At 59.0% G+C, this 18,050-nt stretch overlaps 1 protein-coding gene across 7 annotated transcripts; it reads left to right on the top strand.

The window, feature by feature from the left end:
* The first annotated feature begins 4,093 nt into the window (after positions 1 to 4,093).
* FURIN (furin, paired basic amino acid cleaving enzyme) lies at positions 4,094 to 17,578 on the top strand. Of its 7 annotated transcripts, none has more exons than XM_060158246.1 (16): positions 4,094 to 4,146; positions 9,782 to 10,121; positions 10,500 to 10,598; positions 10,712 to 10,807; positions 11,129 to 11,257; positions 11,368 to 11,444; positions 11,721 to 11,809; positions 12,340 to 12,512; positions 12,957 to 13,169; positions 13,622 to 13,722; positions 13,844 to 13,947; positions 14,024 to 14,141; positions 14,253 to 14,432; positions 14,834 to 14,958; positions 15,057 to 15,167; positions 15,421 to 17,578. In XM_060158246.1, the coding sequence occupies exons 2-16, from the start codon at positions 9,945 to 9,947 to the stop codon at positions 16,005 to 16,007; spliced, it is 2,379 nt and encodes a 792-aa protein (XP_060014229.1). In that variant the 5' UTR covers positions 4,094 to 4,146; positions 9,782 to 9,944; the 3' UTR covers positions 16,008 to 17,578. The 7 variants fall into 7 exon arrangements, with proteins under 7 accessions (XP_060014229.1, XP_060014189.1, XP_060014220.1 ...); XM_060158206.1 differs by lacking the exon at positions 4,094 to 4,146 and adding an exon at positions 4,827 to 4,966; XM_060158237.1 differs by lacking the exon at positions 4,094 to 4,146 and adding an exon at positions 5,103 to 5,691.
* The last annotated feature ends 472 nt before the right edge of the window (positions 17,579 to 18,050 follow it).

Here is an 18,050-nt window from a genome sequence, read left to right on the forward strand (position 1 = left end):
TTGTTTGCCCTGAACACTAAATGGCCCCATTTGTCGCATTGCCATGCCAGGCGGTTTGGGGTTTGGGAATTTTCTCCCTTGCTGCCTGCTGTCTCAGTGCATAGTTCCCAGCAGACAACCCCTGATGCCTGAAATCCCGGCACACCTACCGTCTCCTGCACCACTCCCAGCCCTCACTCTGGACCAGTGGTTCTCAGCTGGGGGCAATTTTACACGCCCCCCTCCAGGGGACGTTTGGCAATGTCTGGGGACACTTTTGGTTGTCATAATGGGGGTGAGGTGCGACTGGCCCCTAGTGTTTAGAGACCAGGGATGTTGCTAAACATACTACCATGCAAAGGACAGTTCCCAGAACAAGAATAACCTGGCCCAAGATGTCAATAGTGTGAGGTTGCAAAATCCTGTTCCAGTAACAAAACTGATAGGAAAATTCAACAAGAAGTCATGTTAACTGTTTTACTTTTTTGTATCAAGAGGGAGAAGGAAGGGCAGAGCTTGTTGGAGCTGCAAGGCCAGAAGGGAGGGTGAAGCTTCAGGAAGATACTGTCATGTCTCAGAGGTGGTCGCTGGCTTCCTGAGGACAAGTTCTAACGGACTCAGCTTGAGGTCCCAGGGCCCAGCATTCAGCAGGTGCCCAATGAATGTCTGCCAGACTAGACTGCACCCAAAGCACCTATTTGGTGCCCAATTGTGGGTAGCACTGCCTGGGCACTGAAGGCAAGGCAGAAGACACAGAGCCAGCAGAAGGGAAACATTAAGCTGACCAGTGACTTGGGGAGGCGGCAGAGCCAGCAGGTGAAAGGTAAGTGCGGAGCTAGCCCAGTAATTGGGAACATGAGAAGGGCTGACCGTGCTGCAATCCTGTCCCAGTGTGACCAGACACATCACCACCACATCACTTCTAGCTCCTCCCCCCACCCACACAGACACCCTGTTTTCCTGTCCTATAAAGGAGGTTTTCCCAAAGTGGTTTAGCCAGAACTGGAAGGGCCCCGCCCAGTGATGGGATAGGAGGAGGCTGACTGTTGCCCCAGCAGCGTTCAGGAGGGACCCCAGCTGTTCTGGAGCTAGATGGTGAAGTATGGGCATGCTTTATTCAGTTTTGCATGACTTAAAATTTTAATTATCTTATTCTAAAAGTTATTGTAGAAATTCCTGAAAATGCAGGTAAGCAAAAAGAAGACAACAAAAAGCTCTCAAATCCCACCCTTTTAGAGAAAATACCAATTAAATTTTGTTGTCTGCTCTTCTATGCATGTGTGGATGTGGTGCAGACATTTTGATTAAAACCAGGTGTGGGGGGACTTCCCTGGCAGTCCAGTGGTTAAGACTCTGCGCTTCCACTGCAGGGGTCGTGGGTTCGATCCCTGGTCGGGAACTAAGATCCTGCATGCCGAGTGGTGCAGCCAAAAAAAAAAAGAAGAAGAAAAAAGAAAAAGCCCAGGTGTGGGTGCTGCTGCGAAGGCTTTGTTTGAGGTGCCTGAGAGTGGGGCAGAGATTTTGAGAGAAAGGGTCCCCCGGAGCACTCCAAGGGGACAGTGGGAGTGCCTGAGGTAAGGGTGACTGGGTGGATTTTACCATAGGACAACGGTTGCTCTTGGGAGTCTCCCAGGTTAGCCCCAAATCCAAGGATAAAGAGAGGCCTGGCTGGCTAGACAGCTCCTCTGGCCCCCTGCTGGGAAGGTGGGAACTGGTCACAGCCCCTTCCTCCCTCAGGCCTTACCCATCAGGCCCTGCTCCACCCCACAGGTCACCCCCCAACAAGTCTGTTGCTAGACTTCTGTCACGTGGTGCCTCCTGTCCTATTAACTGCTGTGTAAAACTGATAACTGTGATCCAGAGGCCCCTGGGCTCTTAGGTCCCCAAGTCAGTGGACCTGGGCTCTGCAGGCAGTTTATTTCCTTCTGGCTTTTAAGGCCTCAGACAAATTGTTGGGAGTGTTAAAGAGAACAAAACCTGCCCACAGGACTTGCTCCAGGAGAAAAAGAAAGAAGTTGGCTAGCAGTCACCAGCTGTGGCAAGCTGGGATTCTCTCCAGAGGGCTTTTCGCAAGGAGGGTGTCTTCCACATTCTTTTTCTCTTTTGCTTTTTTGGGGTTTTTTGGCCACGCCGCATGGCATGAGGGATCTTAGCTCCCTGACCAGGGATTGAACCCTTGCCGCCTGCAGTGGAAGCACAGAGTCTTAACCACGGGACCACCTGGGAATTCCCTCCACATTCTTTTTAACAACCGAATCGTTATAAAGTACAGTTGTATGGGAAACCCTAAAATAGGAGCAAGACTAAGGTGGAGATCCTCCGGGGCAAGGGCTCACTCTCTCGGTCCTCTCCTCTCTCCTCCCCTCAGTGATGCACCTCTGAGCAACAGTTGAAAGAATTCTCCTTATGCCAAAGGCAGGATTGGAGGGGCAGGCTGGCGGGAGAAACTGGGAAGCTCCAGTGCCTCTGCTGGGTGGCAGCCGTCTGAGACAGGGCTAGCCCCTCCTCCCCCTCAGATCCACTGAGGCTCCCCTGGGGCCAGCCTCCAGGATGGGTGGGGCACCTAGAGGCAGACAGGATTGCTTTCTTTCCGGGTTGACCTTTCTTGTAAGGCTGAGGACAAGGGGGAAGGGCACTGCGGGACTCCGAGGCTAGATGGAACCAGCCCTGTCCCTACTTCCCCTAAATAGGGATCTCTTGCTCACAGACTTAGGAAGAACCGTGACTCACTTCCTGCCTAGGTCTGACTGAAGAAGTATTGTTTTCCCAACTGTGGCTGATGCTGCTAGTTGGGGCCACCCCAGGGTGGCCCCTAGGAGTCTTTGCTCCCTGTGGGGGGCAGTTCCCATTCCAAGAGGGGGCCAACTGGACTTATCTCCCGGCTCAACTTTTGTTTTTTTTTTTTTTTTTTGGATACGCGGGCCTCTCTCTGCTGTGGCCTCTCCCGTTGCAGAGCGCAGGCTCCGGATGCGCAGGCTCAGCGGCCATGGCTCACTGGCACAGCTGCTCCGCGGCATGTGGGATCCTCCCGGACCGGGGCACGAACCCATGTCCCCTGCATCGGCAGGCAGACTCTCAACCACTGCGCCACCAGGGAAGCCCCCGGCTCAACTTTTAGGACCCAACATTCTTCCCTGAGTTTCTGGTTTTTGCACTGTTTGTACAGGTGCCCAAACAGTACCTTATCCCACTAGTTGAATATTATCTCCATTTTACAGAGGGGTAAATTGAGGCTCTGAGAATTAAATAACTTGTCTAAGGTGGCAAAGTATAAAATAGTACTGCAGGGTTTTGAACGCAGGTTTGCTGGTTGACTTGTCACCTAGTGAGTTACTTTACGAATGTTACTTAACTTCTCTGGGCCTCAGTTTCCTCCTCCATAGATAGTGATACATGAAAGATCCCTAAAGGAAAATTGTATCCACCTTGCAGGGTTTGTGGTAAGGATGAAATAATTTAACACACGGAAAGAGCTGAGAACCACTCCTCGCTCTGAGAACATGTTCTGCAGTGTTCGGTGCTCGTTTTTGTCATTATCCCCAAACCGGTGTTGAAGAGGTCACAGGATAATATTGTTCTGCCAGGTTATCTCAAAGCGAGCAGGAAAGGATGGGCAGAGACTGCTCTGCGACCTTGGAATAACCCAGCCTGGGGAGCTTTTGGCCACATTTTCCCTCTTTTCTCTCTCAGCTCAAGCAGTGGTGGCCTCGGCCAAGTAGCACAGACGTTTTCTAGGGCAGGGACCCAGGGAGGGAGAGGAGCCGGCTGGTATATTGCAAGTAGCTCAGATTCAGGCTCTGCCAAAGCCCTAGGTCTCTTCCAGGCTCTGAGGCCTACTAGTTGTGGTATCTTGGGCAAATTATTTAAACCTTGTGCACCTCAGTTTCCTTATCTGTAAAATGGGATTAATAATGTCAGCCTGAAAGGATTATGTAGATTAAATAATGTACATGAGAAGGAGATAATATAAAATGACTGGCCTGGTGCCTGGCAGGCGGTTGGAGTTAAAAAAAAAAAGTTTTTAAAAAATTAAAAGGGGATGGGCTACTTGTTCTGCTCATCCACCTGTCTATATAAATGCAAATAAAATCGTGAGTCCTCTAACTGTAGGCGACGAGGAGGTTTGCCCAGGCGCGCTGAAGCCCGACCTCAGATGGGGTACCCCAGGTGCGTCATCCCAGGGCACTTAACTCGGTCGTGCCCAAACTCGTGGCTTAGGAGTGGGGAAGTGGGGGGAGAAGGCCAGCTTCCCCAGAATCCGGCCGAGACTGGGCTCGGAGTGACGCCTCGAGCCCTTCCCAACCCCTGCCAGGAGTTCCGAGTTCGGGTCTCCGCGGCCGCCGGCCCGGGGAGCTCGCGGCGCGAAGAGCCGAGCCCGGGGCGGGGGTGCGGGCAGTGGGGCCTGGGCGACGCGCCGGGCGGCCGCGAGGGCTTTGGGATCGCTGGCCCCACTTCCTACCTGCCCCGACCGGGAGCCAGAGGCAGTGGGCGCCCCGGAAGGCCGCAAGGCCGCCGCTCGGAGCCCGGAGCTCGGGGGCTGCGGCGCTCCGGCCCCGAACGCGGGCCCGGGGCCGGGCGGCATGGGCGGCGCGGCGGGCCAGGGCGGCGGGACGGCTGCGGCGGCTGCTGGGGAGCGCGGAGGTGGCGCCGCGAGGGGGAGGGGGCGCGGCGGCGGAGGAGGAGGAGCCCGGGCCGCCGCAGCCGCTGACAGCGGCCCGAGTAAACAAGCCGCGCCGCCGCCGCGGCCCGGCCGCTGCCCCCGCCCGCGCCGGAGCCGGAGCCGAGGCCGAGGCCGAGCCCTGCCCTGGTCGCCGGCCCGGCCGAGGCCGCGCCGCCGCTCCTCCCCGCCTCCGCGCGGTGACGCTGCTGCCGGGCGCGGGGACCGCGTCGAGCCCAGGCCCCGCCGCCGGTCTCTCCGCTCGGCCGAGGGGCGCCCGAGCCGCCGCGGCGCTCGCCTGGAAAAGTTTCCCCGCCCGGGCTCCCTAGGGTAAGCGGCGAGGGCGCGGGGCCCGGTGGAGGCAGCGCGCCGGGAGCCGGGCCCGAGGCGAGCCGGCCGGACTGGGCCGCTCTGCCCGAGGAGCTGGCTCCGCGGCCCGGGCGCGCAGGCGGGGGAGGGTCGGGGTCGCTGGCGCGGAGGCAGCCCGGGCCCGGCTGCCCGTCCGGCTTTCGAAACTGGCCCCCGGGCCGGCCCCGAGGATGAAGCCGCGGGGAGCAGGAAGGGCGCCCCGCAGCCCACCTGAGAGCGTCGGGCCCGGCTTGGCTCCCAGCCCTTGTAGGTGCCGGTACTTTTCCGCTTGGGGCCGGGGCAAGCCCTCTGACCTCAGGAAGCGCCAGCGGGGCCCCCGCAGGGGGCGGGATGGCGAGAGAATTCCAGAGGCGCCGGGTGCTCCCGCCTCCGGGCCGTCCTTCGGGGGCCGCCGCCGGCTCGCCCACTCCGCGGCTGGGGAGGGCCTGCGCTCCCGCCGGGGGAGGGGAGGAGCGGCTGTTCGCGAGGCGGAGGGGATTATTCACCGCCCGGGCCTCGTCCCCGCCTGCACACCTGAGCGGCGAGACACTCAGGTGCGGGATCCGCGGGCGCTGGGAGGCTGGCTCAGGTAGGTTCCGGGGCTGCCTCCCGCGGAGGCCTGGCCGAGACCCCTGCTGCCCCCGTGGGGTGGCTGGACTGAGGGGCGGCCTGCTTGCCAGACAGGTCTTACAGCAGTCACTTGTCAGGTCAGTACCTGCTCTCCCCGCCATCCTCTAGACCCTTGCCCCTGGGGGTGCAGACTCTCCTCCACCGGAGGGTGTCAGAATTCTTTCTGACTTGGGAAGTGGGAGGGGAACCCAGGTGATGTGGCCTAGTGAGGGCTGGGCAGCTGCTGGCCAGGTGTGGGCACAGCATAGGAGAGTAGCCAAGCCTGACCCGTCTCAACCAGAGTGGCCGAAGTTTTACGATTTCCTATATTGGGCTTCCACATAAGATTTGATTTTTTAAAGATTCTGTGGCTTTAAAAGAAAGTTTGAAAACCTCTGGTCTAGCAGTTTTTACCATCTAGGAAACTGAGGCCTAGAGAGAGGAAGTGACTTAAGATCACACAGAAAATGAGTAAAGATTGGAATTCAGAATTTCAGTGCAGCCTTCAGTGCCTGTTACAGGACCTGGCTTGGTGTCTCTTTGCTGGAAAGAGAGACGGGACCAGGTTTCCCAGGCAGCCCTGTCCACGCCAGACCCCCAGTGCCTGGGAAACAGCAGCTGGACCTGGGGGAGGTTCAGTTTGGGTGCCTCGGAGTGGGTGTCTGTGTCAGGAGGTTCCTGGGACTGGAGAAAAGAGCTTTGACCTAGAACACAGCCACAAAGAGCACCCACAGGTCTCTCTGTGGCCACAGCCTGGAGCTGACTCCCATGTGAGAGGGCCTCACAGGAGGCTGGAACTACAGCAAGCCTCCGGGTTTGAGCCGAACTGGGACTCAGAGGGTGAGTCAGAGTCTGGGATGGGGGTGGGGAGAAGCCCATTCATTCATTGTTCTCAGTGCCTGCTCTTTTAGGAGGGGGTCCTCCCTCCCTCCCTCCCTCCCTCCCTCCCTCCCTCCCTCTCTCCCTCCCTTCCTCCCTCCCTCCCTCCCTCCTTCCCTCCCTCTCTCCTTCCCTCCCTCTCTCCCTCTCTCCCTCCCTCTCTCCCTCTCTCCCTCCCTCCCTCCCTCCCTCCTTCCTCCCTTCCTCCCTCTTTCCCTCCCTCCCTCCCTCCCTCCCGCCCTCCAGGATGCTGAGGCAGGGCTGTCTGGAGGCTTCAGGCTCTGTGGAAGCCATATCTACGGCTCACCGTGGCTGGGGATGCTGAGCAGATGAAGCCTGGTCCTTTCTTGGGGAATTGTTTGGTTGTGCCTGAAGCCCGCTTTCTTTTTGGGTGCTGCAAGGTAATTAAATAATCACCTTTACGACCAAGCAACTGCAGCTCCATCCACAATGTCCCGGAACTTGGGCTGGACGCAGATGAACCCAGTCTTGATTTGGGAGTTCCAGTACGGCTCACAGCACGGTGGTCAGGAGATGGTCTTTCTTGACATCTGGACCCAAGAGGCTGCTCTTGTGGCAAGAAGGGGAGAAGAGGGCTTGTTTCTATCTGGCTCAGCCCCTAGGGCTCCACATCCTCTGTTAAATGAGGGGCTTGGGTTTCCTTCACCCCCTAGGGCTGAATGTCTGGCTGCCCAGCCATTGCTCAGACCAGCTTTCCGGAACTTGGTCACCCAAGGCATCATGGGGCTGTGGCTTCCAGGCCTGTCCGGGAACCCTATGGACTCTGCCCATCCAGGGTGAGGAGGAGCTGCATTGTGGATGCCTCCTGCCATCAGCTGTCAGGTTATTTTGGTGTAAACTGAAAATACTCCAGGAATTGTGTGTTGAGTCTCTCCAGCCTGCAGGGTGGGACTGCAGCAGGAGCAGGCAGGGAGGCTGACTGTGGCTGAGGGCAGTCTCTGGAAAAGGAGTGTTCCCAGTGGTGAGCCCGCCTGTGCAGCTCTCTGGGGCCCGGGTGAGATGGGGAGCTTCATTTTGCCGTCCAGCAGAGTGGCCTCCTTTGGGGCTGGGCCCTGGGAGTGGTGGGGGCATCCGGGGCCGTGTAGGCAGGCGCTCTGCTCAACAAGCTTGGCACTGAGGCGGGACACCTCTGGCAGCCCCACGGGGACCTTCCCCAGCTTCTCCCCACCCCAGGGGCTTGGCTTCTGGCTAGCCAGGGGCCCTATGTGGGGACAGTTATGTGGCCCCAGGCAGAGAGGTCCTGCTGTCTGTTTGCTGAAGGAGGAAAAACAACACTCGGACTATTGATTCAGCTTCACCTTGGCGCTCCTGGCTCAACAGCTAGTGTTTGCCCTGGCTGCCCGGGCTCAGATTACGCAAGGCTGGTGGGTGTGGAGCGACCGAGGGGGCTGCTGGAGGCCTGCAGGCCAGGACTGGGTGGCCCCAGCGTTTCCCAGGAAACTGTATAAAAAAAGAGCCTGAGCCCCTGACTTTGCTGATGGTCTGGGCCAAAGAGGGAGGGTGAAGCCACTGTGATCCCCCCTCCCCGTGCTCAGCCCCCAAAGCCCCCATCCCACCTTAGGTTACCCACTCTTTCTTGCCAGGGGCTGGGGGTCTTTGCAGGTAACTCCCTATGGCTGGTTCTCCTTTGCTGAACTAGGAAGCCCTAGTGAGCTGTGTAGACACCGCCCATTAAAAAACTTTAAAAAGCCAACATTTTATTCCTTTATAAAATATACCTGGGTAATTTGGAAAATATACATGACACAAAAGAAAATAACAATTACTCATAATTCTCACCACCTTGAGAGAACCACTGTTAGCATGTGTCCTTCCAGATTATGTTTTGTGGTTTTATATAAATATACATGTATAAATAGTTTTTTAAAAACAAAACGGGATTATAGGTACCTACTGCTTTATAACCCACTTTTTTTTTTTTTTTTTTTTTTTTTTTTTTACGGTACGCGGGCCTCTCACCGTTGTGGTCTCTCCTGTTGCGGAGCACAGGCTCCGGACGCGCAGGCTCAGCGGCCATGGCTCGCGGGCCCAGCCGCTCTGCGGCATGTGGGATCCTCCCAGACCGGGGCACAAACCCACGTCCCCTGCATCGGCAGGCGGACTCTCAACCACTGCGCCACCAGGGAAGCCCTGTAACCCACTTTTTAAAAAAATAATTAATTAATTAATTTTTGTCTGCATTGGGTCTTCATTGCTGTGCGCGGGCTTTCTCTAGTTGTGGCGAGCGGGGGCTCCTCTTCGTTGTGGTGCGAGGACTTCTCATTACGGTGGCTTCTCTTGTTGTGGAACCTGGGCTCTAGGAGTGCAAGCTTCAGTAGTTGTGGCACGAGGGCTTAGTAGTTGTGGCCCACGGGCTTAGTTGCTCTGCGGCATGTGGGATCTTACCTGACGAGGGCTCAAACTCTTGTCCCCTGCAGTGGCAGGAGGGTTTTTTTTTTTTTTTTTTTGCGGTACACGGGCCTCTCACTGTTGTGGCCGCTCCCGTTGCGGAGTACAGGCTCCAGATGCGCAGCCTCAGCGGCCATGGCTCACGGGCCTAGCCGCTCCACGGCATGTGGGATCTTGCCGGACCGGGGCACGAACCCGTGTCCCCTGCATCGGCAGGCGGACTCTCAACCACTGTGCCACCAGGGAAGTCCCTATAACCCACCTTTTTAAAAAAATAATAAAAATAATTAATTAATTTATATTTGGCTGCATTGGGTCTTTGTTGCTGCGCACGGGCTTTCTCTAGTTGAGGCGAGCAGGGGCTACTCTTCGTTGCGGTGTGCGGGATTCTCATTGCGGTGGCTTCTCTTGTTGCAGAGCACGGGCTCTAGGCACATGGGCTGCAGCAGTTGTGACACGTGGGCTCAGTAGTTATGGTTCGCGGGCTCTAGAGCGCAGGCTCAGTAGTTGTGGCACACGGGCTTAGTTGCTCCGCGGCATCTTCCCAGACCAGGGCTCGAACCCGTATCCCCTGCATTGGCAGGCGGATTCTTAACACTGCGCCACCAGGGAAGTCCCTAACCCACCTTTTTGACTTTAATTCTGGCAAGCATTTATTCAGTTGTTGCTTCTTGTTTTGAGGGACTCAAGTCTTGGTCCTCTTCATCCCACTTCCGTATTCTTACGTGTGGAGGCGGTCCTTCTGTCCATCTATCCGGCTCACCTTGGGGGCCTGGATTTTCACCCCTCCCCGCCAGAGCCCCTTTCAGGCCTGGAGTGAGCCGTGGGGTGGGAAGGCAGCTTTAGTGTGTGGCTGGGGAGCGACTGACTCTCCCTCTTCTCCTCTCTTGTTCCTCTCAGAGCCGGCAGCCCTCATCCTCCCCGCGCAGTCCCACCCGTCTTGGTCCCATGCCCCCGCCAGTCAGCCCCGGGCCACAGGCAGTGAGCAGGCACGCGGGAGCCGAGGCCCTGTGACCAGGCCAAGGAGACGGGGGCTCCGGGGTCCCGGCCACCTGTCCCCCCCATGGAGCTGAGGCCCTGGTTGCTATGGGTGGTAGCAGCAGCAGGAGCCTTGGTCCTGCTGGCGGCCGATGCCCGTGGCCAGAAGGTCTTCACCAATACCTGGGCCGTGCGCATTCCTGGAGGCCCAGCCGTGGCTGACAGTGTGGCACGCAAGCATGGCTTCCTCAACCTGGGCCAGGTAGGTGTTCTTCCCTCCTGCTGGCCGAGGCATAGGACATCGCCTGGGGGTGGGGCCAATGAGGGCAGGGGTTCCAGCACCCAGAGCAGGAACTCTGGGGCTTGTCTTCTCAGGGGCATCTGGGTAGTAGGCATGTTATGGGTGGCTTGTCCTGTCCTTGGGCTTCTAGCCTAGGTTGCTCAGTGGACCAGTGTATCCCAGGGGGGTGAGTCCCCCTCGGCCCCCTGCACCTCCTTGCGGGGTCCTGGGCGGGGAGCAGATGCCCACCACCCCCTGCCGTGGTGAGCCTCCCCTTGCAGCCGGTTGTCCACCCCCATCCCCCGCCTCCATGGGGACTGGCAGATGGAAAGCCCGGCTCAGTCTCCTGCTCTGTTGCAGATCTTCGGCGACTATTACCACTTCTGGCATCGAGCGGTGACAAAGCGGTCCCTGTCACCTCACCGCCCGCGGCACAGCCGGCTGCAGCGGGAACCTCAAGTGAGTGCGGCCCCAGCCCCTCCTGCTGCCACCCTTCCCTTTCCGTTCTCAGGAGGCCTCGCTCTCCCTCCCCGTTCCTCCAGCCACACCATCTCTCCCTCACTCCCTCACAGGTACAGTGGCTGGAGCAGCAGGTGGCAAAGCGACGGACCAAACGGGACGTGTACCAGGAGCCCACGGACCCCAAGTTTCCCCAGCAGTGGTACCTGGTACGTTGCCTCCCTGGCTGCATCCATCCATCCACTGAGGGGTCCCGTGAGTGGGTGAGGCTGACTTCAAGGCCTCCTGTCAGTCTTCCTCTGTCTGCTGAGTGATCTTTCTCCAGCCCATCCTGCTGAGCCCTGGGGAGCACCCTCCCAGAGTTCTTTATAATTCCATGAGCCCAGACAATCAGTGGTGGCATTTGAGGAGTAGGGGCGGGTGGAGAAGGAGCTTTTGGGGGTGGCAAAGGGATTCTCCAAGGTTCTAGTAACCTCACCCAGCAACCACATCTCGTAAGTGCTGGGTGACGGGGGTGGGTGTCTCTGCAGTCTGGTGTCACCCAGCGGGACCTGAACGTGAAGGAGGCCTGGGCCCAGGGCTACACGGGGCGTGGCATCGTGGTCTCCATTCTGGACGATGGCATCGAGAAGAACCACCCGGACTTGGCAGGCAATTATGTGAGGAGGTTGGGGAGGGAGGTAGCCATCCCTGGCGAGGGGAGTCCAGGGATGGTTCTGTTCTGCTGGTGTGTTCAGGCTGACCCTGATAATGGCCATGTCCTTTCCAGGATCCTGGGGCCAGCTTCGATGTCAATGACCAGGACCCTGACCCCCAGCCTCGGTACACGCAGATGAATGACAACAGGTAAGAATCTGCTTCCCTTCTGTTTTCCGCTGAGGAAGCAGATGTGCCCTTCCTGAGAGGCTGAAGTCTTTTCCATAGTCCTGGTCTAGCTGGGGCTCTGAGGGAAGGTTCGGTCTGAGTGGAGGTGGCCATAGGCCAAGAGGAGTGGGGGGGTGTGGTCTGTGTACAGATGTGGGACAGCAAAGGTAGAGGGGTGTGCATGTGGCCCTTCCTGCTCCTCAGGCTGCACCCACCATGCTCTGTCCACTGTTAATGCTGTGCTCTTGGCCCCGGCAGGCATGGTACACGGTGTGCAGGCGAGGTGGCCGCAGTGGCCAACAACGGTGTCTGTGGCGTAGGCGTGGCCTACAATGCCCGTATTGGAGGTGGGTGTAGGCCTTGGCCACCCGGTCTTTGGGACGACCCTTCCAGTGGGATTCTTCTCTGTTCACTTCCCATCTACCCAGTGTCTGCCACTTTCCTGCTGTGGATCCTTTTGACTGCACGGCTCTTCTTTAGAGCGTTCTTAGTAACTCAAAAAAGCTGAACCCCCTGTGCTGGTGGCCCTGTGCTGTGGGGTGGAGGGAGTGTTTCTTAGCAGGAGTCTCCCTAACTCCTCACTGTCCACTCCGAGTCCTTACATGGCAGGCCTTGATCACCATGCTCCTTTGGGACCCCAGAGACTCATCCTAGTCCAGAATGTGTAGTTGGGGCCCAGGGAGCTCTCCCCTTTTCCCCTGCATCTTGTCTTCGAAAGGCAGAGGCTGGCCAGGGAGTTAGGGGCTCAGGGTTTCCCAGCACCGTCCTCTGCCCTCCCCTGCCCATCCTCTGGGTGCAAGGCTGGGTGTGCTCCAGGGAGTGCTCCTGGCAGCTGGACCCACGCAGCATCCCTCTCCCCGCCCCCCTCCATGACCAGGGGTGCGCATGCTGGACGGTGAAGTGACAGATGCGGTAGAGGCACGCTCGCTGGGCCTGAATCCCAACCACATCCACATCTACAGCGCCAGTTGGGGCCCCGAGGACGACGGCAAGACCGTGGATGGGCCAGCCCGCCTTGCTGAGGAGGCCTTCTTCCGGGGGGTCAGCCAGGTGAGGTGGGGGTCCTGGCCCCACCCTAGAAACCAGGCCCAGCCTCTGGGGGCAAACTAGGCGCTACCTTTTCCATACTTCTTTGTTTTTTTCTGTTCCTATTTATTTATTCTTGTGTTTAATTTTAATTTGTACAAAGTTTGTTTATTAAATGTTATTAAAATGTTAAGGAACTAGAAAGACAGAAAAAGAGAAAAGTAAATACTAATTACCCATAATTCCACCCTTTGGAATCACCACTCAGAGCATTTTGGTTGGTGGTCTGGGTCTCTTTTTTTTGTGCAAAAAAGGTTGAGATCCACCAGGGGTCTCCCAGGGGAACAGAGGCTGGATAGAGAGTCCCCGGAGAAGGAGGCTCCATCCTTCTCAGTCTCGAGCAGCATCTTCCTGCCAGGCCTCCCCCAAGTCCTGTTCTCGAGTGACCCCGGCCCACTCTGTCCACAGGGCCGCGGGGGGCTGGGCTCCATCTTTGTCTGGGCCTCTGGGAACGGGGGCCGGGAACATGACAGCTGCAACTGCGACGGCTACACCAACAGCATCTACACGCTGTCCATCAGCAGCGCCACGCAGTCCGGCAACGTGCCCTGGTACAGTGAGGCCTGCTCGTCCACGCTGGCCACAACCTACAGCAGTGGAAACCAGAATGAGAAGCAGATCGTGAGTCCTGCCCCGGGGTGGCGGCTGGGGAAACGGGGCTGCTTGCTGGCTCTGCCCGGGGCCCCCTTTCCGACCCCATCTGCCTTCCACCCGCCCGTGGCTGGGTGGTGGTGGCTAAAGCATCATGGGATGGGGGCTAGGGAGCTCTCCGAGACTCCTGGAGACTGTGGAGCCATCGGTGAAGCCCCTGAGAAGACTCTCCTTAAAAATATGCATTGCTCTTAATGATCGCCAACCTTCAGTTCAATCCTCTCATTCCTCGGGAAAGGGCCAGGCATCGGCCTGTCTACAGCAAGTTAGCAAGGCAGCAGGTGGGACCAAGGTTTCTTGGCCCTGGCTCCCCACTCCTGTTTATGGTGCTTAGGGCCTGTGGACAGAGGGAGGGCAGGCAGGTGGCCCCCCTCTGGTGCCCTCCCCGCGTTACAGGCCCAACATCATTGTCCTCCTGGTAGGTGACCACTGATCTGCGGCAGAAGTGTACGGAGTCTCACACAGGCACCTCTGCCTCTGCCCCCTTGGCAGCGGGCATCATCGCTCTCACCCTGGAGGCCAAGTAAGTGGGTGGGGGCTGAGGCGCAACCCTGTCCCCACCAGCGCCCCCTGCCAGGCAGGCCTTGGTCTCCAGCTTCTCTCCGAAGAGACAGCCCCCAAGCCTCTCCGTCCCTCCTCTGCAGTAAGAACCTCACCTGGCGGGACATGCAGCACCTGGTGGTACAGACCTCAAAGCCAGCCCACCTCAATGCTAACGACTGGGCCACCAATGGTGTGGGCCGCAAAGGTGAGGACAGAGCTGGATTGGGGGTTGCGGGGGCCCTGTGTGCCCCCCAGCTGACTCCGCCTTCCCTGCCCCACAGTGAGCCATTCGTATGGCTACGGGTTACTGGACGCAGGTGCCATGGTGGCTCTGGCCCAGAACTGGACGACGGTGACCTCCCAGCGGAAGTGCATCATCGACATCCTCACTGAGCCCAAGTGAGGGCTGGACCCAGGCTGGGAGGGGGCAGGTGGGACCTGAGGGGCGCAGGGGTGCCCGCTCGTCCCCCTGGGCCAGGCTGATAGACCATCACGGTGCTCTCTGCGCAGGGACATCGGGAAGCGGCTGGAGGTGCGGAAGACTGTGACCGCCTGTGTGGGGGAGCCCAGCCACATCACGCGGCTGGAACACACTCAGGCGCGGCTCACCCTGTCCTACAACCGCCGCGGTGACCTGGCCATCCACCTGGTCAGCCCCATGGGCACCCGCTCCACCCTGCTGGCCGCCAGGTGCTTGCCCTCTCCTCTGTCCAGCTTGTCCTGTCCCTCACATCCACGTGCATTCGTTCATTCACTCACACAGCCCTGAAGGGCACCAAATACTTTTCCACTGTTGGCATTTTGGGAAGGATGATTTTTGTCCTATGGGGCTGTCCCATGTTGCGGGAATCCCTGATTCTGCCCATTAAATGCCATGTCTGTGTGCCTTCCCATGTGTAGTACCTTTGCACATTTCCAGAATCTTCTGGTTGAGAACATTTGGCGTCCTGGGAAACACCCAGCAGGCACTTCCAGCCCAGCGGGGTTCTGCTGCACCGGGGGAGGGGGTGTGGTCCGTGTGCTGTGGGCTCGGTGTCCCCTGGCTGGGGTCTGCCGAGGCCTCAGGCAGCCATGTGCACCTTCCTTCCCAGGCCGCACGACTACTCTGCAGACGGGTTTAACGACTGGGCCTTCATGACGACCCATTCCTGGGACGAGGACCCCTCTGGCGAGTGGGTCCTGGAGATAGAAAACACCAGTGAAGCAAATAACTATGGTATTGGGGGTGCTCGAGGGCTGGGGATGGAGGAGGGGCGCTGGCGGAGTCTGGGGTGCCGGGCGTGGCTTCTGACTTTTGCTTCCCCCCTCAATTAGGGACACTGACCAAGTTCACCCTCGTGCTGTACGGCACGGCCCCCGAGGGGCTGCCCACACCTCCTGAGAGCATCGGCTGCAAGACCCTCACGTCCAGCCAGGCCTGTGTGGGTCAGTCGTGGGTGCTGCAAGGGCTTGGGAACCTGAGGCTGGGGACAGAGGACGCCTGTCCTAAAGGAGGAAAAGGGGTGTGAAGGGATGCTGGGACCCCAGGGTGACCACAGTCCTGGGGCAGGTGGGAGCTCCTGGGGACAGCGGTGACTGCCTGGGGCTGCAGGTCCACAGGCTGCCACTGTCGTGGGGCTCAGGGCCCAACAGCCATGGGCGGCTTGGCTGACGCCCACCTTCTGCCCCGTGCCGGCAGTGTGCGAGGAAGGCTTCTCCCTGCACCAGAAGAGCTGTGTCCAGCGCTGCCCTCCAGGCTTCACTCCCCAAGTCCTCGACACGCACTACAGCACCGAGAACAACGTGGAGATCATCCGGGCCAGCGTCTGTGCCCCCTGCCACGCCTCGTGTGCCACGTGCCAGGGGCCAGCCCCCACAGACTGCCTCAGCTGCCCCAGCCACGCCTCCCTGGACCCTGTGGAGCAGACGTGCTCCCGGCAAAGCCAGAGCAGCCGAGAGTCGCCACAGCCGCAGCAGCCGCCGCCCGCGGAGGTGGAGGCAGAGCCGCGGCTGCGGGAGGGGCTGCTGCCCTCACACCTGCCCGAGGTGGTGGCCGGCCTCAGCTGCGCCTTCATCGTGCTGGTCTTCGTCACTGTCTTCCTGGTCCTGCAGCTGCGCTCGGGCTTCAGCTTCCGAGGGGTGAAGGTGTACACCATGGACCGTGGCCTCATCTCCTACAAGGGGCTGCCCCCCGAAGCCTGGCAGGAGGAGTGCCCGTCCGACTCAGAAGAGGACGAGGGCCGGGGCGAGAGGACCGCCTTTATTAAAGACCAGAGCGCCCTTTGACGAGCGCCTACTGCCCGCCCCTTCGAGCCCATCCCCTCCTGGGGCACTTTTTAATTCACCAAAGTATTTTTTTATCTTGGGACTGGGTTTGGACCCCAGCTGGGAGGCAAGAGAGGCAGAGACGGCTTCCCACCCTACCCTTGGGCCCCCCGGCTGCCTGAGGTGGGACCCCAGGACCAGCTGGGGAGCAGAGGAGGGCCTCTGCCCACCCCCAGCACGCCTGTGTGTGGAGAAAGGAGTGAAACCTTTAGGGCAGCTTTCCAAGGTCCAGGCCCCAGCCAGAGTTCCCTGCGGAGTGAAGAGGGGCAGCCCTTCCCTTATGGGATTCCTGATTCGGGCTGCAGTTCTCGCCCCTTCCCTGTCCCTCTAAAGCAATAATGGTCCCCATCCAGGCAGCAGGGAGGCTGGCCTAGGGGGTATTTGAAGGAGGAGGCCACCTCTCTAAGGGCTTTTGCATCCCTGACCCCGTCCCCCACCTCTGGTGAGCCTCGGGCGGAAGCAGTAAGCAAAGGAAGGGACCAAGGCAAGGCAGGCACTTCCAGGGTGCACACGTGTGTGCACACGTGTGTGTGTCCCTTTGCCCACCTCCACTACAGCTGGCTGCCTGCTGAGCGAGGCTGGCCCAGCCCCGTGCTGGTGTGCTGACCACCCTTCCCTCTCTGGCACCCTTTCCTCCTGCCAGGGCCCAAGTCCCTGTTTTCTGAGCCCGGGGCTGCCTGGGCTGTTGGCACTCACAGTCCCGGAGCCCCTGGGTGGGTGGTGGGGAGGGACGGTGGCCCAGCCGGCCTCTCCCGCCTCCCACCCGATGCTGCTTTCCCCTGTGGGGATCTCAGGGGCTGTTTGAGGATATATTTTCACTTTGTGATTATTTCACTTTAGATGCTGATTTTTTTTTTTTTTTTTTTTTGGTATTTTTAATGGGGGTAGCAGCTGGACCATCCACCTTCCCACACCCACTGTCCACCCTGCTGTTCCCCCCGGCTGCCCTGGCCCTGAGGTGTGGGGGTCTGCAGCGTGTTGCTGAGGAGTAGCTGAGCCCCGGGTTCTGAAGAGGCAGGCCAGGCCAGGCGGGCCCTAGGAAAGGAGGAGTACGATAGAAGGGGCAGGCTGTCGTCCATTTCAGATGGGGCTCCTCGTGCCAAGGGCTCATGGGTCAGTGGTTCTCCAAGTGCCAGGGGTGGGCAGGCAGTGGCACTGAGCCCCCTCCAACACTGTGCCCTGGTGGAGAAAGCACTGACCTGTCCTGCCCCCCAAGGCCCCCTCTTCTGACGTGCCTTTTGTACCCCTCCCATTAGGACAATCAGTCCCCTCCTGTTTGGGAGCCCCCTTTTCTTTCTCTCCCCTAGCCCCTCCTGACACCCAGCCACCTGCCCAGGGGCACCCCCGCCTCTCCCACCCCCCCCACCCTTGTGGCCAGCCCAGCTGGTTTTGTAAGATACTGGGTTGGTGCACAGTGATTTTTTTTTTTTTCTTGTAATTTAAACAGGCCCAGCATTGTTGGTTCTATTTAATGGACACGAGGTAATGTTAGAGGTTTTAAAGTGATTAAACGTGCAGACTATGCAAACCAGGCCTGGTCTCCAGTGTGGTGATGTTCTTCCCAGGACCTGGGGCTGCGTCCAGGATGGGGTGCGGGTGAGGGCTGGGGCGAGTTACATGCCCACATGATGTCCTGCCTACCTGTCAGTGCCCAAAGTCCACCTCCCGAGGCGTTCAGAGCCTTCTTTAGGTGGGGTGTGGAAGGGACAGCAGCTGGAGACAAGCCCCAAGCCCCAGGGGTGGGACTAGCTGAGCACCTCCACCCCCACAGGCCTGGACTCCAGCAGGGTGGAGAGTGATGGCCTGTGTCCAGTTGCTCAGGGTCTCCCTTGGCTGAAGTAGCCCGGCCGCCAGCTGTAGGGCTGAGGCCTTCAGTGGGGCCTAACTGGACCAAGATGGTTTTTGCTGGGGAGATCCTGAGTCCCACAGTGGGAACGCCATACCTCCCCACTCCCCAGCCCAGGCCCCTCGCCTGCCACAGGTCTCCCTTGGGACAGGAAGCCC

The sequence above is a fragment of the Lagenorhynchus albirostris genome, chromosome 1 (genome assembly GCF_949774975.1).
Source record: "Lagenorhynchus albirostris chromosome 1, mLagAlb1.1, whole genome shotgun sequence".
In the NCBI taxonomy this organism is placed as follows: domain Eukaryota; kingdom Metazoa; phylum Chordata; class Mammalia; order Artiodactyla; family Delphinidae; genus Lagenorhynchus; species Lagenorhynchus albirostris.